The following is a 25463-nucleotide window of genomic DNA, read 5'->3' as shown; positions in this document are numbered from 1 at the left end:
AAGTAGCAACAAAAATAATTTTATAGTTGGGGGTCACCACACCATGAGGAACTGTATTCAAGGGTCGCGGCATTAGAAATGGTGAGAACCACTGGCCTAGAGGCTTGTGATTGGACTTCCTGCTGAAGTCTTGAAGCAGACAACAGGAACTGTGTTCAGTTCCCTTTGCTATTCTTATCACATTCCTTCCCTTTCTCCCCCACTACCCCTGTCATGGAGGTCCCTCCTCAGAAATGTGGGTGCTGCAGGATAGAAATGGGTTTCTCCAGCCACACTCTCACATTTGGGGTAACAAGGCAGTCACTCATCACTTTCACTTTCCGTCTTCTTTGTGGATGAGGTCATAGTATTACACTTATTGTACTGGAGTGATCACTTCTGCTGCAGTGTTGCCCTTTAAGGGGAGGACTGCCTAATGAGTTTCTCCCTTTTCTATGCATCCAATCTTGCCTCTAGCCTGCATCAATTGCTTGCTGGAATCTCCTCTCAGCCTACCTGGACTGCCACAAATTGTCTTGCCAGTGGGCATCTGCCCAGGTTTGCACTCTCCAGTCCCCCCCAACCCCCCCCACCACCCCCACACACACACACACATCACAGTGAGTTAGAATGGGGCATCCTCATTGACTCTCCTGGATCCACAGTCCTTACCAAGTTCTTGCTTATTTTTAGATGCAAAGGTGGGTTAGAAAACTTCCATGTCCCTTGGTGTAATGTGCCGAGGCCATTTCGTTCAGTTAAGCAGTAGCTAATTAGTTGATTATAATAAAAGGTAAGAAAATAAAAACAACCTATGCTACCCTGATGCTGCTGTCCTATTTGATATTTCTTAATCTTTCTGGTTTCAACAACTACACTGTAGACACTACAAATTCATGTCACCACAGGGATAAGTAAGAAAAAGCAAGGTAAAAAAAGTACATGCAGTCGGCTACTATTGGCACCTTCAAACAGTTCAATCTGCATTTATATATTTAATACATTCCTGATCCTTTTCATTGATTCACTTGTCCTTTTAAAATTATTAATTACAGTGTAAATTCAATATTATTTTGTATTAGTCTTAGGTGTGCAGCATAGTGGTAAGACAATTATATACTTTACAAAGTAGTCCACGTAATATTTCAAGTATCCACCTGGCCCCATACATAGTTATTACAATATTATTGACTGTATTCCCTATGCTGTGCTTTATATCCCCATGACTATTCTGTAACTACCAATTTGTTCTTCTTAATCCCTTCACCTTTTTCACCCAGCCCTCCCCTCATTGTCCTCCCCTCTGGTAACCATCAGTCATTTTTTCTTATGAATAAAAAATTTCCAAAATACTTATATTTTACCTTTTTTTTTCTTTATTGATTAAGGTATTACATATGTGTCCTTATCCCCCTGTTGCCCCCCGCCCCCCACTCATGCCCTCACCTCCTGTTGTCTGTGTCCATTGTTAGGCTTATATGCATGCATACAAGTCCTTTGGTTGATCTCTCCCCACTTACCCCCACCCTCCCCTATCTTCCCTCTGAGGTTTGACAGTCTGATCGATTCTTCTCTGTCTCTGGATCTGTTTTTGTTCATCAGTTTATGTTGTTCATTATATTCACACAAATGAGTGAGATCATGTGATATTTATCTTTTTCTGACTGGCTTACTTCGCTTAGCATAATGCTCTCCAGTTCCATCCATGCTGTTGCAAATGATAAGAGCTCCTTCTTTTTTACCGCAGCATAGTATTCCATTGTGTAGATGTACCATAGTTTTCTGATCCAGTCATCTGCTAATGGGCACTTAGGCTGTTTCCAAATCTTAGCTATGGTAAATTGTGCTGCTAGGAACATAGGGGTGCATATATCCGTTCTGATTGGTGTTTCTAGTTTCTTGGGATATATTCCTAGAAGTGAGATCACTGGGTCAAATGGGAAAAAATACTTTTAAAATACATATAACAGATTAATTTGTCTATCTCTTACTATTTGTTATCTCTTACTTTGGATTGGGCTTTTACTCATGCATTTTAAAAACCTTATACAAACAAAAATTAGAAATTTGGAAAACCTACATCTACCACCATGAGCTTAACAGCCTTGCAATAATTAAGACTTTTCTTAGAGATCAGTGGTGATGTGAATGAATTTTTTAAATATAAAATGAACATAATATGTAATGTGTATTTTAGTGAATATTTTTCAAATCACTAATGATTGGTATTACAAAATTATGAATTATAAAATGATTGAATTGGAGCAAGAGATATACCAATGGATTTTAGTATAACAGAATATGAAATTCATTGATAAAATTTCAGATTTCTTATTGTAAATAGCCTATCAGAAACAGGACTTGACCTGATTTGATATAATATGAACAGAGAATATGAAAAATTATCTGTTAAGATTTTTAAAATACTGCCTTTTCAAATAAATATCTGTATGAGGCTGATTTTCTTTTTTTTCTTTAATTTAAATTTTATTTTTCAATTACAGGTTACATTCAATATTATTTTGAGTTGACGATGTACACATGTAACTACACACATAATTACAAATATAAACATTTCAAAGTCTGCTTATAGAATTGGGGAAGATTTGAGAGAGATAACATCCAGCAAATAAAACTGGAAAACACACAGTCCTTCAAAGAAGATCTCGAAGACTCTATATGTGAATTTTTTCCTCCTCTCCCTTCCCTTAAAAATTATTCCCTTGCCAATTGGTTCTCTCTGCCCTTAACTTCATTCTGGAATAAAGCAGGTCCTAGAGATGAGGCAGTGAGATATCATACATCTCCCTCCTTAGAAGTCATAGATAATTATTTTGGAAGTTAATTTTATTTCATTGTGTTCAGCCAGCTTGATTGGAATCAGAATGGTAGAGTGCAAAGAGAACCGGACCAATGTGAACTGAATTTTAGGTCACTGTGCCACAAACTACTTTATTTAGTCTTGGGCAGGTCATTTGAATTATGAGATTGATTTTCACTATATATTTCAAACAAAATTACATATTGTAAAACAGAATGCAGAGCAGAGAGGACAATTTAGGTTTTTTTCTTTTAAATAAAACACTATATCGATTTGCAAAAATGTAAAAGGATGACCTCTTCACTAAATATATTTTTGTGTTAGAAAATATAGTTATTTTTTATAAAATATGTTTGTGCTAACGTATAATGGGTTTACTGTTATTTTTAAACAAATTAACACAAATATTTTAGCATCTTTTCAGTTTTTATTTCTAATATGTTAAATATTGATATGTTTAACTTGTATAAACAAAAATTCTTTAAGGTCCCCCATAATTCTGAAGAGTTTAAAAGGAACCTGAAGCTAAAAGTTTAGAGTCACTGGTTTAGTGATTGATAACAGTCTGGGGAGCTAGACTTCAGGTATTCTGTCACTTAGTAACTATGTAATATTACTAGTAGACAGATACTTGATGTCTGCCTCAATTGTCTCATCTGTAAAATGGGTATAGCCAAAATATCTACTTTATAAGGTTGTTATGAAAATTAAATGAGTTACTGTTGTAAAGGTCCTAGAAGAGTATTTGTCAAACAGTAAACGCTATGATTTTTTTTATACTAAAAAAGAGGGCCTATATGAAAACACCCATAGTTTCCATCATACTTATTGGTGAAAACTGAAAACTTTCCTCTGAAGATCAATAACATGAAAAATATGTCTGCTCTTGCTGCTCCCATTAGATATTGTTCTGGAAGTTCAACCCTCCAAGTTTAAGGAAGATTAAACATGATGCCATACAACATTCAGGGATCATGTCTTTTTAAATTAAATTTATTGGGGTGACATTCATTAATAAGTTTATATAGGTTTCTAGTGTATATTTCTTTTTTAAAATATATTTTATTGATTTTTTTTTTTACAGAGATGAAGGGAGAGGGATAGAGAATTAGAAACATCGATGAGAGAGAAACATCGATCAGCTGCCTCCTGCACACCCCCTACTGGGGATGTGCCCGCAACCAAGGTACATGCCCTTGACCGGAATCGAACCTGGGACCCTTCAGTCCGCAGGCCGACGCTCTATCCACTGAGCCAAACTGGTTAGGGCTCTAATGTATATTTCTATGATGCATGATCTGTATAGTGTATCATGTGCCCAAAGCCCAAAGTCAAATCATCTTCGTCACTGTGTATTTGGCCCACTTGCCCTTCCCCTTTTACTATCTACCGCCCCCAACCCCCATCCCTCTGGCAACCTCCCTACTGTTGTCTGTGTCTATGAGTTTCAGTTTTGCAACAACACCAATGGACCTTGAGAATATCATGTTCAACGAAGTAAGTCGGTCAGAAAAAGCTAAGAATCATATGATTCTACTCCTATGAGGGACCATGTCTTATTCTGGACAGCTAACCCGAGTGTCTAACCTTTCAGGTGTGGTCTCCAACAACGGTCAGTTTCCTGTGGCTAAGGGAGCCCAGGAGCTGTTTCAGTGCACTGGTCCCATGTGCCGCTATGCTGAAGACCTGGCCCCCATGCTGAGGGTCATGGCAGGACCTGGAATCAAAAAGTACGTTAGCTGCTTTGCTTCATTTTCTCTCCTTCCTGTCCAGACAGCCCCTTCTCCCTTCGTTTATTAGAGACATCGAGGTAAACGTGTAGTCTTCGACCACAGAATTGGTCTTTGGTTTTTCTGCGAGAGAGTTTTTGTGTAGGTGGATGTCATGCTGCGCAAACTGGGAAGATCGTTGGTAAAAATAAGTTACCGCGTGACAATATTACGCAAAGAGAGGCCTATTTGGGGAATGAAAGCAGTTGGATTCTTGTTGTCGTTCTTTTGGCGATTTGAATATGTAGACATCCCACTTTAAATTAAGCCTTTCTGGTACTTCTTCTATCGGTCACCACACGTGTTTTCCAAACATTTATTGGGACATTGATACAGCCTAGAAATCTCTCTATTTCCCTTTATAGCTCTTTTTTAAAAAAAATATATTTTATTGATATTTTACAGAGAGGAAGGGAGAGGAATAGAGAGTTAGAAACATCAATGAGAGAGAAACATCGATCAGCTGCCTCCTGCACACCCCCTACTGGGGATGTGCCCACACCAAGGTACGTGCCCTTGACCGGAATCGAACCTGGGACCCTTCAGTCCGCAGGCCGACGCTCTACCCACTGAGCCAAACCGGTTTCGGCTATAGCTCTTTTTTACACTTGGCACAGCAGCAATAAATGGTCCCACTTTCTACTTTACCAAGAAAATGCAATCTGGAACTTTCTTCAGTTCCTTACATCAAACTTTCTAGTTCCCCAGCCATTAATGTCTCATTTCCCCTTTAGAGTACATAAAATGTCTCTCTTTTTGCTTTGGTATTAAATACTTTGACCCATGCTCCGGATCGCATGTTCCAGTACTCTCTCAGATCTTTTTTCCATTACTGGTTAAACATACCTGAACTACATACTGGTTTTCACCTATCCACCGCTATAATTTTTTTGGTCCAAGTTCTCTGATCTTATAACTGGTGACCCCTATTGACTATTCCTTCCTTCTTGAATCAATCTCTACCTTAGGATTTTGTACTTCACACTCTTCTGATATAGCTCCTACATCTATGCCTTTTCCTTTTTATCTCTCTTGGTTGTTCATCCTTAAAATACTGGTACCCTAGAGCAGCGGTCGCCAACCAGTGGTCCGCGGAACACTGGTGGTCCGTGAGGTCCGAAAGGTTGGCGACCACTGCCCTAGAGGATCTTGGCTCAATTCATTCTTCTCTCTTTCCCCAACCTCCCAGGAAGACTCCATTTACACCTGCTACTTCAATTTCCTCCCGTACATTGAGGATTCACAAATATACATCTCCAGTTGCTTCTTTTCACCTTAGCTACAGGAATGTATATTAACCAGCATCCTGGGCATCCCAAGGACTTGGATCTCAGTGTGTCTAAAACGGATTTTCATTCTCCGTCCAAACCCCACAAAAATGATTTGCTACTTCTGTTCTTCCCCAGTTCCAGTGACTTGTACTATAATCAACCCAGCCACAAAAGCCTGGTTCCCCATCTCTGTTACTCCTATGTCTAAGCAATCTCCAATGAAGATTACCTCATAATTATTTCCCACATCATTACATTTCTATCACCATGGTTATAATTCTTGTGTAGGCTACAATAATTTCTCACTAGAGCCCTCTGACTTTTTACTCCATCTTCAGTTTTGACCATTCTATACTGTCCGTTCTCATGTAGGCAGAGTAATATTCTTAATTGAAAATATGAATTCTAAAGGCTTATCACTATTTCTGGCACAAAATTCTGGGGGCGGGGGGAGCCCCACTAAAGCAAATAATTGTTAGGATTGAACAAGTGAGTGTATATATAAGTAATTTGTTCATACCAGTTTCTTTTTATTCCTCCATAGATTAAAACTGGATGAAAAGGTACATTTAAAGGGCTTGAAATTTTACTGGATGGAACATGATGGTGGCTCATTTTTAATGTCCAAAGTGGACCGAGAACTCATTCAGGCTCAGAAAAAGGTAATTATAAATAGAATCTCTTTAATGGAATTCATATTTAGGCCAATAGATGCCATTCTCAGCCTATTCCTTTACTGTCTACCAGATATTTCTGTGTCAGAATACAGGATTAAGATGATCACAGTAGTTGTACTAAGTAACTTTTGGTGTGATTTTTATAGCTATTTTTTATGTTTTACATGTTTTTTTAATAATAAAAAGGAACATTTAAAAATAAAGTATAATACAGCAAAGAACGAAATTGCTCAGAGGTAACTGCTATTACTATTTTGTCATATCTGTCCAGTTATTCTTATATGCTTATGTGTAGATGTAAATTTTTTATAATTGAGATCACATTGCATATGTAACAATTCTAATCTGGTTTTTATTCTTTAAATACTTCTATAATAATGAAACAGATTTGTCATTTTAAAAGCAAAAGCTCATTCAAAGAAGAATAAAAAGAAGAACCCTGTCAAATTTTAAAAATACTTAAAAAAAAAAAATGACAGTAGCCGAAACCGGTTTGGCTCAGTGGATAGAGCGTCAGCCTGCGGACTCAAGGGTCCCAGGTTCGATTCTGGTCAAGGGCATGTACCTTGGTTGCGGGCACATCCCCAGTAGGGAGTGTGCAGAAGGCAGCTGATGATGTTTCTCTCTCATCGATGTTTCTAGCTCCCTGTCCCTCTCTCTTCCTTCTCTGTAAAAAATCAATAAGATACATTTTTTTAAAAAATGACAGTAAATAAACATGGCACTATTAAAAATAGTACAGATCATTATTTGGAAAACATGTAATTTTATATCTCTAACATCAAGAAAATTTATGTGAAATTCTCACAGTAAGGTTAACAAGTGTCTTGATTAAAGTCATGTAATCCCTAAATCAGAATCAGCCTCATATACCAGAAACAACTAATAAAATATGACTTTACAACACTTACAAATTAGTTGAAACATATCTGTGAAACCTAAAGGAAGACAATTATAAACTTGAGTGCTATAAAAGATAGCTTTAGCCCTAGCTGATTTGGCTCGGAGGATAGAGCATCGGCCTGCGGACTGAAGGGTCCCAGGTTCAATTCTGGTCAAGGGCACATGCCTGGGTTTCGGGCTTGATCCCCAGTAGAGGGCGTGTAGGAGACAGCTGATCAGTGATTCTCTCTCATCATTGATGTTTCTATCTCCCCCTCTTCCTTCCTCTCTGAAATCAATAAAAATATATTTAAAAAATAATAAAATAAAAATTAAAAAGATCACTTTAATATACTAAGACAGACATGGCAGTCCATTGTCTCCTGGCTTGAAAAGTTTCTGTTAAAAAATCCACCCATAGCCTTATGGGAGTTCCCTTGTATCTAACGTCTCTCTTTGCTTTTGCTAATCTTAAATTTCTTTCTCTTTAACTTTTTTCCCAACACTTATTTTTATTTTAATTATTTTTCAATTCCAGTTGGCATTCAATATTATATCCAACACTGATTTAAAAAAAAATTGGGGCAGGCAACACTGTGGTTTTTATTTTTAAATCCTCGCCCGAGGCTATATTTATTGATCTAAAAAAATATTTATTGTTGAAAGTATTACATATGCCCCCCCCATTGACCCCTTCTAGCCCATCCCCCTCACCCCCCAGGCCTTCACCACCCTACTGTCTGTGTCCATAGGTTATGCATGTACGCATACAAGTTCTTTTGTTGATCTCTTCCCACCCACCCATCCTCCCCCGCCTTCCCTCTGAGATTTGACGGTCTGTTCCATGCTTCTTTGTCTCTGAATCTATTTTGTTCATTAGATTCCACATATGAGTGAGATCATGTGATACTTGTCTTTCTCTGACTGATTTATTTCGCTTAGCATATTACTTTTAACAACTTAATGATAATCCATCTTGGTGTAGCCCTAATTGTGTTCAACCTATTTGGGATCTTTAGGGCTTCGTGAGTATGGATGTTCATTTCTTTCCCCAAGATTAGGAATTTTTCTGTCATTATTGCTTTAAATATACTTTCTGTCCCTTTATATTTATCTTCTCCTTCTAGAATTCCCACAATATGAAACTTGTTTATTTTCATTGTGCCCCATAATTCCCATCGGCTTTTTTCACGCTCCTCTAACTGGGTAATTTCTAATGTTCAGATCACTGATTCTGTCTTCTACATGGTCAAGTCTACTTTTGAAACTTTCTATTGAATTTCTTCAGTTCAATTATTGTATTTTTGAATTTCTGGGTTTTTTATTGTTGCTGTTTCTTTGTTGAACTTCTCATTTTGTTCATGTATTATTTTCCTAATTTTGTTTAGTTGTCTGTTTGGTGTTTTCTTATAGTTCATAAAACTTCCTTAAAAGGATTATTGTGAATTGTCTGACAGTTTATTGTATTGGTCTCCATTTCTTTAGGTCACTTGCTGGAGCTTTATTTGTTTCCATTGGTGGTGTCACATTTACCTGTTCTCTCAAAACTTGTGGAGATGGGTCTTTTGGGGGCTTGTACATTTTTAAAATCCAGTTCCTCTGTACATATGACTACTTTTTAATGTCTTAATTTCCCTAAATGTCTCATCCTTGCTTCTTCTCAAGCCCTTAGTTGGTTTATATTATTGCTCTGCCTGTAATATCTTATACCCAGACACCCACAGGTCTGCAGTAACCCTGCAACTCTTTTATGCCACAGCTCCAACCACTGCTTTTGATAGCTTCCAATCTGATATACAAATTATGCCTCTATTCCCATCAGTGCTCCTGTCAGGCAAGAGATAAACCAGTGCCCCCAGGCTGCCTCTATATTAACCAGAACTCTACAAGCAAATGCCACTCCTCATTTCATTCCATCCTAAGGTAGAAGTTAGTAGTTGGGTGGTTTCCTCCCAATCTGTCTGCACTGTACCAGGAAAGCGATGGGACGAGAATGAGCAAAGTTACCATGAGATTTCTTAGCATTTTGGGTACAGCTTTTATTTTTCGGTCATTTGTTTTATTGCTGAAGTTTCTTAACTGGTTTTCAGAGGCCCCACAGAGCTCCTTTGGTCTTGGTCTGTATGTTGGTGTTTCCATGATGAAATGAGTGCCTAGCCCGGCCAGTGTGGCTCAGCGGTTGGGCATCAATCCAGGAACCAAGAGGTCGCCAGTTCCATTCCTGGTCAGGGCACATGCCTGGGTTCTGGGCTCGATCCCCAATAGGGCATGTACAGGAGGCAGCGGATCAATGATGAGGGTGATATGGTGGTGGTGGTGGTAGTGGTGGTGTTCCTCTCTCTTTGATGTTTCTATCTCTCTCTAAAAACAGCCCTAGCCAGTTTGGCTCAGTGGATAGGGCATCGGCCTGCGGACTGAAGGGTCCCAGGTTCGATTCTGGTCAAGGGCACATGCCCAGGTTGCAGGTTCAATCCCCAGTAGGGAGGGAGCATGTAGGAGGCAGCCAATCAATGATTCCCTCTTATCATTGATGTTTCTATCTCTCTCTCTCCCTCTCCCTTCTCTGAAATCAGTGAAAATATATTTTAAACTAACTAACTAAATAAATAAATAAGTAAATGAATATCAATAAAAACAGATTTAAAAAAAAAAAAAGAAACGAGGGCCTAGCACTTTCTTGTCAGCCATCTTGCTTACACCACTCTCCAATGACATCTCTTTTTCCTAAACATGTTTGTCTATTGTTTTATCTTCGTTTTCTAAGGTTGTGGATCACCTGGAAAATACACTAGGAGCCTCAGTTCAACATGTTAAACTAAAGCAAATGAAGTATTCTTTCCAGTTATGGGTCACAATGATGTCAGCAAAGGGACCTGATGGGACGGTATGTTCACTACTTTCCTTCCTTCTTCTTTAATAAATATTTACGGACCTTCTATTGTGGGCCATATGTTTTCAATATGGAGGAATGAAGTTAATAAGCAAATAGGTGACATCGGTCAATAATTAAAGATTATACAGCTTGGTGAGTGCTATACCAGTATGAGCATATATGGTTGTAGGATCAGAGAGGGCGGGCCCATCTCTATGTGGAAGCCAGGGAAATCTTCCTGTTGGAGGAGTTGCTATCCACCGATACGTGAATAATTTGGAGGCCTTAATCAGGTAAAGAAGTGATAAAAGGTGTTTCAAGCAGAGCAGGGGCGTGAGTTTTATTCCATTATACCATGTGCTGGGTATCAGAGCATTCAGGCTTCAGTAGAGCATAAAGTGATTAGGTAATCCCAGTTATCAAGATCCTACTTTGCCTCCCCATCAGAGGGTTTTAGGGTTATGCACACAGCTATCTGCTTTTCTACAATGTAATTTCACCCTCCTGTTATTTGCTAAGTTTGGAAGCTGATGTGGGTACTTGTGAAAGATGCTTAGTTATGATTTCTTCAGGCCTGTTGCGGATATTAAATATGAATTCTTTAAGAGTAATAAGTTGACATTATGAAGAAATAGAAAAGTTATTTTCAAGTCTGTTAACTTTTTTACATATGCTGGCCATTAGGAGTGTGACAGACCCAAATTCAAATCGCAAGTCACTTCTTAGCTCTGTTTTCTTCATGGTAGGGGAGTTCTTATCTATTCTTCACTTGACTCATCTGTGAAATGAAGCTGTTGATGCCTGTGTTACAGGACTATTTTCTGGATTAAGAATATTTCTTGTAGCCCTAGCTGGTTTGGCTCAGTGGATAGAGCATCGGCCTGTGGACTGAAGGTCCCGGGTTCATTTCCATTCAAGGGCACATGCCCCGGTTGTGGGCTCAGTCCCCAGTAGGGGGCGTGCAGAAGGCAGCCGATCAATGATTCTCTCTCATCATTGATGTTTCTATCTCTCTCTCCCTCTTCCTTTCTCTCTGAAATCAATAAAAATATTTTTAAAATAAAAAGAATATTTCTTGTAAAGTTCCTGACATTTAGTAGCCCTACAAATAAGGGAGCACTTTCATGATCCCTTTCTACCTTAAGGAAAATAAATTGTCACTATATTTGTGTTTAAGAGACCAATATTTTCTTTTATATAAGCAGTTTGGACATCTCTCAGAATAGGAAGTTCATGTAAATCCACAAGCTTGGATGTTTGAATCTGACATGTAGATTCATAATCAGAGTATGAACAAAACTAAATCAAAGATCAGTAACAAAAATTGTATTCTGAGTGTATTTTCAGGAAATACTCTCTTATAGCTTAGAGAAGCTTATAACATAGGTGCGAATTGTTAAAATTGGTCCTGAAATAAAAAACCTCAAATAAGACAAAAGGGCGAAAAATCTGGTCTCCACTCACCTTGAACAATGATACCTGACTCAGAGCTGCTATTCATAGGCACTCTACCATGTTGCTCAGTGATGATTCATCTGTTAAGAACAGGTACATTATATTGTTGGTACTTGAAGCTTTTTCTATGGAAAAAGGATGTGGCCATTTTCTCAACCATACTTGTTTATGGCCATTTTGCCGCTTTATTATAAGAGGTTTATTGAGTTATCACTTCCACACCATGTAAATCACTCTTTTAAAGCATATGGTTAAATGATTTTTAAAACATTTGCAGAATTGTGAAACCATCACTACAATCCATTTTAGAACATTTTCAACACCATAGAAAGAGACCCATACTTACTATCAGTCACCCCCTCCAGTATCCTCACCACTCCTACCCACAGTCTTAAGCAAAAACTAATCTACTTTTGGTATCTATAGATTTCCTTACTATAGGCATCTATATATATATAAAAGCCTAAGCAACCGTTACAACCAGTCGCTATGACATTCACTGACCACCAGGGTGCAGATGCTCAATGCAGGAGTTGCCCCCTGGTGGTCAGTGCGCTCCCACAGCCAACCTCCTGCCGCCAGCCAACCTGCCATAGTCCCTCCCCCTGGCTGGCCCCAATCGGGACTGGGTGAGATGGCCCCGATTGGCCCCAATCACCAGCCAGGCCAAGGGACCCCCACCCGTGCACAAATTCATGCACCGGGCCTCTAGTTTCAAATAAATGTAATCATACATTATGTGGTGTTTTGTAACTAGCTTCTTCATGGTCAGCAAACTGCGGCTCGCAAGCCACATGCAGCTCTTTGGCCCCTTGAGTGTGGCTCTTCCACAAAATACCACGGCCTGGGCGAGTCTATTTTGAAGAAGTGACGTTAGAAGAAGTTTAGGCTTAAAAAATTTGGCTCTCCAAAGAAATTTCAATCATTGTCCTGTTGATATTTGGCTCTGTTGACTAATGAGTTTGTCAACCACTGACTTAGCAATAATGTTTTTTTTACATTTTATCCATGTTCTACCTTGTATCCAGCACCTTATTTCTTTTTATGGCTAGACTAGAGGCCCGGTGCACGAAATTCATGCACGGAGGGGGGTTGTCCCTCAGCCCAGCCTGTACCCTCGCCAATATGGGACCCCTCAAGGGATGTCCGACTGCTCGTTTAGGCCCGATCCCACCGGTCCCCAAACGGGCAGTCGGACATCCCTCTCACAATCCAGGACTGCTGGCTCCCAACTGCTCGCCTGCCTGCCTGCCTTCCTGATTGCCCCTAACCGCTTCTGCCTGCCAGCCTGATCACCCCCTAACCACTCTGCTGCCAGCCTGTTTGCCCCCAACTTCCCTCCTCTGCCGGCCTGGTCACCCCTAACTGCCCTCTCCTGCTGGGTTGATCACCTCCAACTGCCCTCCCTTGCAGGCCTGGTCCTTCTCAACTGCCCTCCCTTGCAGGCCGGGTGCCTCCCAACTGCTCTCTCCTGCTGGCCATCTTGTGGTGGCCATCCTGTGTCCACATGGGGGCAGGATCTTTGACCACATGGGGGCAGCTATATTGTGTGTTGCAGTGATGATCAATCGGCACATTACTCTTTTATTAGATAGGATAATATTCTATTGAATTAATACATTTTGTTTATCTATTCATCAGCTAATTGCTAGGTGGCTATTATCCATAGTGCTGCTATGACCATTCCTATTCACATGTTTGTCTGAACCATACTGTTTTTGAGAGCATACTTGCATTTCCTGTTTTAGCCCATCAATATGTTTATTTTTACATTTTAATCTTTTCCTTTCCCAGTTCTTTTTTTTATTTTAAATTAAATTTGTCGGGGTGACCTTGGCTAATGAAGTTTTCTTCACTCTCAGGAACCTATGAAATTTGTGGATCTGCTTAGTGACCATGGGAAGCCTGTCAGTCCTCTGTGGGAATTGATGAAGTGGTGCCTGGGCCTATCAGCGCACACCATCCCTGCCATTGGTATATAAACCATCTTTTCTCTGGTGTGCTGTCTTTAGGGGCGGGGAGAATATCTTACCACACCGCAACACTGAGGAAATAGCTATACTAGTATTTGTCAGAGTTCCTTTCCTTCAAAACAATCTTGACAGTATTCTAGTCACTGGTGTCCTCTTGGTTGTGCATAGCCATGAAATTCCAAGGACAGTGGTACACTGATATGAAGCGGTTAAGGAACTCTTGAGTTATCTTATGCCATTGTATGCCAAAGCAATCGCATTTTATCATCCTAGGTAATGTCAGGGGCTTAGCTGAGCTGTTCTGTGTTGAAAGAGCCAATTACAGCAACACGACAAAATAAAAGTAACAGTGCAGCTTTTAGTGGCAGTGATAGTAGGAGCAGGAGACTAAAACTGGAGAAAACAACTCCTCCCTTTTCCATTTCCCCTATGAAAATTCGCACCAGCCAAGGATCAAAGGATCAACCCAAGTGCGGAGATTTTCTCACTGTTAAAGGTTGCCCTTGAACAAAAGGCTCCAGCAGTTTTACAGACCCTGAGGTCAGGAATAGGATAAGGGAGAGATACTAGGAGTGGAAAAGTCCTGAGTGAGTAATCAGAATAGGGAAAAGTGTCTTCAAGGTTTCCTCTACTTCTCCCATAAATATACCTGAAGAAGCCCAACCGGTTTGGCTCAGTGGATAGAGCATCGGCCTGCGAACTGAAGGGTCCCAGGTTCGATTCCGGTCAAGGGCATGTACCTTGGTTGCAGGCACATGCCCAGTAGGGGGCGTGCAGGAGGCAGCTGATTGATGTTTCTCTCTCATTGATGTTTCTAACTCTATCCCTCTCCCTTCCTCTCTGTAAAAAAATCAATAAAATATATTTTTTTTAAAAAAGGTACCTGAAGAAGACCTCTGCCAAAGGCCTCAGCTAAAGATATTTAGGTGCCTTGGCTAAGAATGCAAATATGTACAAAAGCATCACAGGCTAGAGAGACATTTCAATGCGCTGTCTGTGCGCCATATCTGGTTTGGAGAGGGCAGCTTTCCAGATAAATCTTTTATAATTGCTAATGGCTTCACTTGAAAAATCCCACAGAGATTTTAGCACAAGCTAGACTCTTCAGATAAAAATATTCCAAACCATATTAAAGAATGTATTCATAAAGATGTACCTTGCAGCATGTTTTATAATAACAGAAAAATAGAAGCATCCTAAATGTTTAACAACAGAGGAATAGGTAGCGAATTATGATTCATAGATAGGATACAATTGTATGCAGGCACTTAAGACCAAGTTTACGAAGCTGTGTTGATAACACGTATTTATGTATATTAAAATGGTGAGTGGAAAATTGTACATATAGTTGTATAGAAAAGTACATGAACTAAGTGTACTAACATATTTACAGTTATCTTCCATGGGCACTGTATTTTTTGATGAGTTGTTTAGTCTACTTTAATCTTTTGAACTTTTCTTATTTTCTACTAGAGGCACTGGTAGGGCCCCCTAGTGGCTACTGGCTGCCGGCCGGGTACTCCCTCCCTTCCCCCGGCCACCTGTAGCCACTGGGGCCTCCCTCCCTTTCCCTGATCACCTGCCGCTGCCAAGGGCCAGGGCCTCCCTCCAGCCGGCCCCGCCCCCTGGTCGAACTCCCGGAAGAACTCCCAGTTGAGGGGACAATTTGCATACTATGCTTTTATTATATAGGATTGAGAACAATAAACTTATTTTTAAAATAAGTAAACTCTATTTTAAAATACGTAAATATTAATCTTAAATACTAAATATGTATTAATCATTTATGATATATACTTCAAAATATGTATGTATATGTATGTATTAATGATTTTTTCATAAAATATAATTTAAATCTTGAAGATACATTAAATAGAATCCTCTAGAAATATAATTCCATTATAAAGTTTTCTAAGAATTACATGCATGAAGATGTTTATTGCAGCATTTAAGTTTCAGAAAAAGTTTATATGCCCAACAATCATGGGCTAGTTAAAGAAAAGCCTATTTACATTCCTACAATTAAAATATTATACAGTCATACAAATCCTTATGATATAGCATTCTGTGGGAGAAGCTAGGAAGCCAATATATAGCATTACTAAAAAAGATGAGGAGTTAACATTCAGTGATCAACAATGTTCATGTATGGGTAGCCAGGCTATAAGGTTTCTTTTTCATCACTTTTTAACTTTCTCAGTGTTATAGAATAAGAAAAGATAAAAGTAGTCCGGCCCGTGTGGCTCGGGGGTTGAACATTGGCCTATGAATCAGGAGATCACAGTTCAATTCCCAGTCAGGGCACATGCCCAGGTTGCAGGCTCAATCCCCAATAGGGGGCATGTAGGAGGCAGCCAATCAATGACTCTCATCATTGATGTTTCTCTCTCTCTCTCTCTCCCGTCTCTTCTTCTCTGAAATCAGTAAAAATATACTTTAAAAAAAGAAAAGATAAAGAACACTAGGATTTAAAATGAAGTTTCATACCTTGTTACATGTTATCATTCTGTAGGACTGGCCTTGTTGGAAGCAAAGATCAAATACAGTCCTGAGAAATACAAAAAGTTTACGGCAATGAAAGAAAGCCTGAATAAAGAATTGATGGAGATGCTGGGTGATGATGGTATCTTCTTATATCCCTCGCATCCCACAGTGGCTCCCAAGCATCATGTTCCTCTGACAAGACCTTTCAACTTCGCTTACACAGGTACCTAGTATTCCTTATACTCTTTAATCTTAAAGAAACAGATATTTTTCCAAGAAAAGTGTTCTCTTCTTTTGCTGTCCAAAGATGATGTGTAATTAAAAACAAATGGCAAACCTAGCTGGTTTGGCTCGGTGGATAGAGTGTTGGCCTGGGACTGAAGGGTCCCAGGTTTGATTCTGGTCAAGGGCTCATGCCCAGGTTGCATACTCCATCCCCAGTAGGGGGCATGCAGGAGGCAGCCGATTAGTGATTCTCTCTCATTGATGTTTTTTCTCTCTCTCTCCCTCTCCCGCTCTAAAATAAATTTAAAAATTTTAAAAAATAAATAAAAATGGCAGAAAACAGTTGCTCTTGTCATATGTGGAAGATGATTTGCTAATATCTGCATTCTCCCTAAGAAAACCCTGCAAGTGAGTATGAGTATCACGTTTTACAGCCCTGGGCTTCAGGGAGGTTCAGTGACTTGTCTCCAGTAACACAGCATGAACTGACTGAATCTAAAGGCTGCCATGGCCAAAACCGGTTTGGCTCAGTGGATAGAGCGTTGGCCTGCGGACTGAAGGGTCCCAGGTTCGATTCCGGTCAAGGGCATGTACCTTGGTTGCGGGCACATCCCCAGTAGGGGGTGTGCAAGAGGCAGCTGATCGATGTTTCTCTCTCATTGATGTTTCTGACTCTCTATCCCTCTCTCTTCCTCTCTGTAAAAAATCAATAAAATATAAAAAAAACAAAGGCTGCCATGGCTAGTCTGATGCATAATATGCCAGGTCAGCTGTGTTACCAGGATTTGTGGCTTCCCAGGAAATACCAGTACAAAATATAATTCTCCAAGATGATCACCTGTTTGCCTAGCTATGATCACTTCTGAGTTGGAATCATTCTAGTATTCACCCATGTGTTTCAGTTTCAACTGGTTTGGGAGCTGTGTCTGGACCATGGTTATATGAGGTCTAAAGGCGCCTGAAAATGTACCAGGTCGGTTACTATGGTTCCTGTAAGGTCTCTTCCAGGGAACCACACTATATACTTTCCTGCTCTAAAAATCTATGGTCCACTTGAACTTGGAATTTGGAGCTTGGTTTATTTAAGTGCAAATACTTGACTCTCTTAGTTTTTACCTGTGTTTCCTGGTGCAAGACACTGAATGTTTCTGAATCTATTCCTTCTCTAGGAATTCAGGGTAATCTGTACCTTGCATTGTTGCTGTCAGGAGTAAATTAAATAGTGCATGTAAAGTACTTGGCGTAAGGGCTTTGGAGGATGAGGGGGAGAGGGTATCCAATGACAGTTTATATCATCCTTCATTGACTCCTCTTTACACTAATTCTTGGCTTTGGTCACTCATTTCCAATTCCTTGAATCTTTGAAACAAGTTTCTGCCTAAGTTTCTATCCCCTAGCTACTCAAGTTTTGAAGACAGAAAACATCATTGTCTATAGCAGGGGTGGGGAACTTCCAGCCCGCGGGCCATCAGAGGCCTGCAAAATCATTTAGTCTGGCCCTGCCAAGGTATTAGGGGTGAATTACTGAAATGGTTGACCAAATATAGCAGATTAATTTTTAAGTTGATAATTTTGTATGGGCCTCGAAAGATGTTATAAATATCCAAATGGCCCTAGCTGGTTTGGCTCAGTGGATAGAGCGTCAGCCTGCGGACTGAAGGATCCCAGTTTCACATCCTGTCAAGGACACATGCCAGGGTTGCAGGCTAGATCCCCAGTAGGGGGCATGCAGGAGGCAGCCGATCATTGAGTCTCATCATTGATGTTTCTCTCTCTCCCTCTTCCTTTCTCTCTGAAATCAATAAAAATATATTTTAAAAATAAATAAATAAGTAAATATCCAAATGGCCCTTGGCAGAAAAAATGGTTCCCCACCTCCCTAGTCTATAGGAAAGAACCTAAAGAGAAAATTACCAGTTACAACTTTTTTGGTTTGGTTTTGTTCTGCTTTTGTTTTTATTTAATTTATTTTTATAAACATTTATGTTATTTATTAGCTTTCTCACTAATTATTATTAACACCGGAGATTAGTCTAGTATGATGTTCCTTGAGATTAAAAAGAGCAACTCAGTCTGAATTTTAGCCCGAGACCAACTCATTTTTGAAAACCTGGTTCATATCTCAACTCTGACCACTCTCATACTCAGCCCACAGTGAAAGATCCATCTTTTGAGATTCTCTACCACTATTTATCTAAATCACTATTTTGTTGGTTTCTGAGAATATTTCTTCTTGTTTTATTAAAGATCTCTTCATGTTTGTGTCTTAACTCTCTGTCTAGATTGCATTCCTTGAGGAAAGCAGTTATTTTGCAAGGTTGTTTTTTTTTTAAGTTTGTGGTTTCTGTGAGATATTCAGATGGAGGTGTCAAATAGGAATTTGGTTATATAGGTATGAAATGTGGGTCAGGGAATAGAGGTGTGAGGTCATCTGCTCATCGGTGATGATAGCTGAAATTATGACAATGGCCGAGATTCTCAGATAGATGTGTAATAACAAAAGAACAGAAAAGGACAGACTTAGACCACCCATATATTCCTCTCTCTGATGCTTATTCCTCCCAACAGCCTCAGTAGGCAGGAGTCCCAGAAACCTCCCACTCTTGACAATGCAAATGGCCTTGCCTATTTAATCTCGTTGGCCTCCCTGTCAACACAAGACAGCTCAGGAGAGCTGGCGCTGCATAGTTTATTTATCCCAGTCTGTTAGGCTCGTGTGCATTCATGATGTTACAGATGTTGGAGAAACAATACATCCCACGGGGCCTTACAGAAGCAGATAGCAAATCCCACTTGCTTACCCAAACACTTGCTCCCAGCCCTTCTGGCAAAATTCCCAAGAAGAAAATAAGGGGATGTGGGAGGAGTGTGTTTTATTGGTGAGGCGCAGCAGCAGCCAGCTGTCTCCCTAATGATTATTTGTAATCATACAGAAATCTGTTCAACTAAGGAATTCAAGCTCAGAAGGAACTCCTCCTTGATAATACACATCACAGCCCCACACAGTGTTTCCATAATTTACTGTATCTCTGCCCTGGGACTGTTGGAAGCACAACAATGTAATTCAAAGCTTCCAAGAATAAATGAAAGTTGAATCCTGTTCTATAGTTAAGGACACCGTGTCATAGAGACCCGCTTGGTGACTCCCAGAGATCAATTCTCACACCAGAAATTACACTCCTGCTTCCTATTTTTAAAAACTATGTTTTTTTATTGATTTCAGAGAGAGGAAGGGGCAGGGTGAGAGGGATAGAAACATCAATGATGAGAGAGAATCATTGGTCAGCTGCCTCCTGCACGCCCCCTACTGGGGAACAAGTCGGCAACCCGAGCATGTGCCCTGACTGAGAATCTAACCGTGACCTCCGGATTCATTGATTGACGCTCAACCACTGAGCCACACCGGCCCAGCTTCTGCTTTCTAATTTTTATTCCAGAATTCTACCTGAGTCTTAACAATAGTTTCCTAAAGAACTTAATCTTGCCGAAACCGGTTTGGCTCAGTGGATAGAGCGTCGGCCTGCGGACTCCAGGGTCCCGGGTTCGATTCCGGTCAAGGGCATGTACCTTGGTTGCGGGCACATCCCCAGTGGGGGGTGTGCAGGAGGCAGCTGATCGATGTTTCTCTCTCATCGATATTTCTAGCTCTCTATCCCTCTCTCTTCCTCTCTGTAAAAAATCAATAAAATATATTTTTTTAAAAAAAGAACTTAATCTACCTTCTAAAGGCTTTATCATTCTCAGCTCATGAACCAATATAGCACCAAGGCTTATTAGTAAGCTGAAACCAAGTGAAGGATGATTTTGTACAAAACTAGCCTCAAACTATTCTGTCTATAAATTTCTCTGCAACTTTTATACCCTATCCATTGTTCTAGTATACCGAATGCCAAGGTTGAAGTTAGTCGCAATTGAGAACTTTTTCCTGTAGTTCAAGCCTAAGCACATTTACAGAGTTCCCATTGTGAACCAGGTGATATGCCTGGTAATATGGATACAAGATCCGTGACAGATAATAGTGACATTTATCGAGTATCAAGTATCTATTATGTGCCAGATACTATGAGCTAGAAATGCTTTACATTATTCACTTAAGGCTCCCAGAAATCCTTCATAGCAGATACAGTTATCCTTCTAAAAAAAATAAGAAAAACAGCCCTGCCGGTGTGGCTCAGTGGATTGAACGTTGACTCATGCACCAAGTGGTCACTGGCTCAATTCCTGGCCCAGGTTTCGGACTCGATCCCCAGTAGGGGATGTGGAGGAGGCAGCTGATTGATGTTTCTATCTCTCTCTCCCCCTCTCCCTTCCTCTCTCTGTAAAATAAATAAAAACATGTTTTCAAAAAGTGAAGAAACAGGGTGACTTAAGGAGGGGTCAGAGTCAGGGCTGGAATCCAACTGCATTTCATCTTACTTCAAAGCCAGTGTGGTTTCCACTATATGCTTGGTTCAATAATACCATTATTTTGCCTTCATTTCCTCCACTGAAGCTGAAAACTTACTAGGCTTGGGCAACCTTCTGTCAACAATGTAGAATTATAAGATGCCATATAGCTTAGGATTTCAGCTGTGTTTTTCTTTTTCCTATAAAGCAATACTCTTCTCAGTTGCTACTCAGGCAGCTGTAATATTTTTATACTTATCTGATGCTTACAAGATGTATAAATGCACTAGGATATTTAATTTCTGCACTTAGTTATTTTATGGCAAAGCTGAGGATGCTACATGTACTTTGCAGGATTGTTGGAAGGATTAAATGTGGAAATGTATATAAAGTGCCTTACAAGTATTAATAATAGTGATAATAACATTATTTATTGAAGCATATGTTTATGTTTACTTTAATATAGGTAATTTTAATATCTCTGTTTTACTTCATAACAATTGCTGTATATATATGTATGTGTATGTATATATGTATATATATGTATACTAGTACAACAGGTATAAGGATATATATACATCTATATGTGTATATGTGTAGATTTACATGTATATAAATATACACTGAGTGGCCAGATTATTATGATCTCTGAATCCTATATAATAAAAGGCTAATATGCAAATTGTCCCCTTGACCAGGAGTTCAACCAGCAGGCAGGCTGGCCAGCCACCCATGTCCCCTCCCCCTGGCCAGGCTGGCCGGACCACACCCATGCACGAATTCATGCGCGCGCGCGCACACACACACAACACACACACACACACACACACACACACTGAGTGTCCAGATTATTATGCATTCAGAGATCATAGTAATCTGGCCACTCAGTTTATATAGAATCAGTAGAATTCAGAGTACAAACATAAGTCCCTATATTTATGTTCAATTGATTTTTACAAAGGTTCAAAGACAATTTCATGGGGAAATAACAGGCTTTTATTTTTTAAAATTTATTTTTACAAGAGGCCTGATGCATGAAGTTCGTGCAAGAGTAGGCCTTCCTTCCCCCAGCTGCCAGCACTGGCTTCCCTCTGGCACCCGGGACCCGGGCTTCCCTTGCAGCCCCAGCTTCATCTGGAAGGACAGAAGGACTTCCAGTCTAATTAGCATATTAATCTTTTATTATTAGATGGATTTCAGAGAGGAAGGGAGAAGGAGAGAAAGATAGAAACATCAATGATGGGAGAGAATCATTGATCAGCTGCCTTCTCCTGGGATCGAGCCTGGAACCCAGGCATGTGCCCTGACCAGGAATCGACCCATGACCCCCTGCTCAACCACTGAGCCATGCTGCCCCGGCATAACTTTTCAATAAATAGTGCTGCGATGACTGCATGTCTACATTCAAAAGAAATAAATCATACCCCTATCATATACCATTTACAAACCTAAATGTAACAGACCTAAATGTAAAAGCTAAAACTACAATAAATTTTGAAGAAAACATAAGAGTAAGTCTTTGTGACCCTGGGTTCGACAAAGATTTCTTAGATTCAGCACCAAAAATACCAGCAATACCAGAAAAAAACGATAAATTGAATTTCAACAAAATTAAACATTTTTTCTTTATAAAACACCAAGAAAGTAAAAAATTCACAGACTGGGAGAAATTATTTGCAAATTATGCATCCCTAAGTGATTTATATTCCAAGTACATGAACTCTTGAAACTCAATAATAAGACTAAAACTCAATTTAAATATGGACAATGGATTTTAATAGGTATGATTACAAAGAAGATATTCAAATGGCCAATAAGTGCATGAAGAGATGCTCAACATCATTAGTCAGTGGGGAAATGCATATTTAAAAACCATAGTGAGATAACTGTACACCCACTAGATGAGCTATAATCAAAAATAATTGTTAACAAAGATGTGAAGGAATTGGAGCCCTCATACATTGCTGGTGAACATATTGCAAAAATGTTGCAGCTTTTTTGGAAAACATTTGGGCATTTCCATTAAGAGGTTAAATGTTAATTAATCATATGACCCAACAATTTCACTGCTATATAAATACTCAAGAAAAATGAAAACGTATCTCCTTACAAAGACTTGTCCATGAATGCTTATCTATAGTAATAAAAGCATAATATGCAAATTGACCGAACGACCAAACAGCAGAACGACCATCTGGACGACCTTCCGGATGACCACACTAAGACATGCACTGGCGCCAGGCCAGCCAAGGCCAGGTGCAGTGCAATGGGTCGGGGGGCCTTGCCATTGCCCCCACCGGGGTAATCAATGGGAGGGGTGCTCCGTGATCGCCCTAAAGAGGGAGGCCCAGGCTACCAGGCTGGCGGTGCTGCGGCGGGTGGGCGAGGCCTCCCTCTGTGGGGTGATCATTTTGGGGGCCCCGCAATCAATGGCCCCACAGAGGGAGGCCCAGGCCAGCCAAGCGATTGTACCCCATGCCTGTTGCCCACAGAGGGAGGCAACTGGTAACAGGGGAGCAAGGGCAGCGCCGCACAGATGGCAAGCAGTGGCAGAGGCGGGGCCTGCTGTCACCAGCCCATGGAAGGAAAGCCCCAATAGGCCCTGATCGCCCGCCAGGCCTAGGGACCCTACCTGAGGTGTCTTAGATTGTGAGAGGGCACAAGCCAGGCTGAGGGACCCCGCCCCCTCCCATGTACAAATTTCATGACCGGGCCGCTAGTCGCAACATAATTAACAATAGCCAAAAGGTATTAATTAACCCAGTTGTCCATCAGCTGGTGAATGTATAATCAACATTTTATATATCTATTCAATAGACACACTCTTTGGCAATGTAAAAGAACCACTTGGATGAACCTTGAAAACTTATGCGACAATGGACACAGACAACAGGGGGTTGAGGGCATGAGTGGGGGGTATGGGGGGTAATGGGGGAATAAGGATACATATGTAGCACCTTAATCAATAATGAAATTTAAAAAAATTATGCGAAGTTAAAGAAGGACAGACACAAAAGACTACATATCATATGATTCCATTTATAGTAAATGTCCAGAGTAGTCAATCTATAAAGATAAAAATATAGATTAGTGGTTTCTAGGGGATCGGGGAAAGGGGAATGGAGAGCAACTTCTTTTATGTAGTTTCTTTTGGGGGTGATGAAAATATTCTAAACATAGAATGTGGGTACGGCTACACAATTCTGTAAATTTATTATCATTCATTTGTACATTTAAAACAAGAAATCTTATTTTATGTAAGTTATACTACTATAATGCTCTATAAAACCATGTATGAGACAAATAATTATAATTTACAAATCTAGACTACCACACAATTATACTCCAAATTTTTATAAATGAAAAGAAAATTCATAATGCAATAAGATATTGCCCCATATTAGCATTTACACTAATTTTTCTGAAGATGCTACAAAGGGCAAGTTAGGAGTAGCATACCAGAAAACACCTCTAGCTCTCATTCGTATTTTCTGTAATCACATCCTGATTTGAACTTTTACTAGCCCAGTAATTGTAGCTATGTTATCTAACTTCTCTGTTCTTCAGTTATTTTATCTGTAAAATAGGAATAATTAATAGTTTCTGTCTCATGGGTTTTGTTGTGATAATTCAAATGTTTCATTCATATCAAGTCCCTAGGTGAATCCAGCAGATAGTAAACTCTACCTATATGTTTGTAACTATTATCATCATCACTGTACAATTGAGAGGAGAAAAGAAGTTTTCAAAAACAGGTCTTGATTTCTCACATTATTCTTGTTTCACTCAGGTATCTTCAGTGCCCTGGGTTTGCCTGTGACCCAGTGCCCATTGGGTCTGAATGCCAAAGGACTTCCTCTCGGAATCCAGGTCGTGGCTGGACCTTTTAATGATCACCTGACCTTGGCTGTGGCCCAGTACTTGGAGAAAAGTTTTGGAGGCTGGGTCTGTCCTGGCAAGCTGTAGAATGTACCTTCTCACCGTGTGTGAGTGTGTGTCTCTATTTCTAGGTTGGGTGAGATCAAGCACCAATAAGCAAGTTAAGAAGAAACAACTGCAGAATTATCACTTGTTCAGTTATTCTTCCCACTGTTCTTTCTTTCACCAAGTATTGACTTTAATAAAGTGCTAATAAATGGTTCCTGCCCTCAGTTACCTGAGGAGCTGGGCAGGTAAATGAATATGTGCAATAAAGTGATCTATATGCTGTTATGGTGTCTGTTTTACATACAATGGGGAGATCACAGAACGGAATATTCAGTTTTAATTAGAGAATCATAAGCCACTTCATAGAGAAGATGATGCTTAAACTAAGAACTGGAAGACAATTATGTATTTGCCAGGCAGGCCATGAAGTTAGGTAATTCCACTTAAGAACTGTAGTGACAAAAACAAGACATGAAAACTACGTAGTGAATTGTAAGTATAGGAGCTGGAGAGGAGTATGGAGGCGGAGGAGAATGCGGCAAGAAAAGCTTCTCCAATATCATCAAAAAAATATGTCAGTTCTATCCACTAAGAGGGTCTAGAAGCAGTACCCGTTTAGTACAAATAATCTCATAGCACCCAGATCTTCATTTCCAAATACCTTTTTCCATTAAAGAGAACTGGGGCTTTTTAAAAATATATATTTTTTTATTTATTCCAGAGAGGTAGAGAGAAGCATCCA

The 25463-nt window shown here is 39.9% G+C and overlaps 1 protein-coding gene across 2 annotated transcripts in view; it reads left to right on the top strand.

The window, feature by feature from the left end:
* FAAH2 (fatty acid amide hydrolase 2) overlaps window positions 1–25002 on the top strand; it is a 48245-nt gene extending 23243 nt beyond the window's left edge. Inside the window, exons 6-12 of one of the 2 annotated variants that reach the window (XM_054713693.1) lie at window positions 4395–4530; window positions 6385–6502; window positions 10164–10283; window positions 13589–13700; window positions 16212–16406; window positions 17311–17381; window positions 24585–24644. In XM_054713693.1, the coding sequence (XP_054569668.1) occupies window positions 4395–4530; window positions 6385–6502; window positions 10164–10283; window positions 13589–13700; window positions 16212–16406; window positions 17311–17360 (731 nt within the window). In that variant the 3' untranslated portion in view covers window positions 17361–17381; window positions 24585–24644. Of the gene's footprint in view, window positions 1–4394; window positions 4531–6384; window positions 6503–10163; window positions 10284–13588; window positions 13701–16211; window positions 16407–17310; window positions 17382–24584 lie in introns of both variants that reach the window. The other variant, XM_008159525.3, reaches the window with a different exon arrangement.
* The last annotated feature ends 461 nt before the right edge of the window (window positions 25003–25463 follow it).

This window comes from Eptesicus fuscus, chromosome 1 (genome assembly GCF_027574615.1).
Source record: "Eptesicus fuscus isolate TK198812 chromosome 1, DD_ASM_mEF_20220401, whole genome shotgun sequence".
In the NCBI taxonomy this organism is placed as follows: domain Eukaryota; kingdom Metazoa; phylum Chordata; class Mammalia; order Chiroptera; family Vespertilionidae; genus Eptesicus; species Eptesicus fuscus.
The sequence above is the reverse complement of the archived record's forward strand: the minus strand, read 5'-3'. Positions and strand labels throughout refer to the sequence as shown.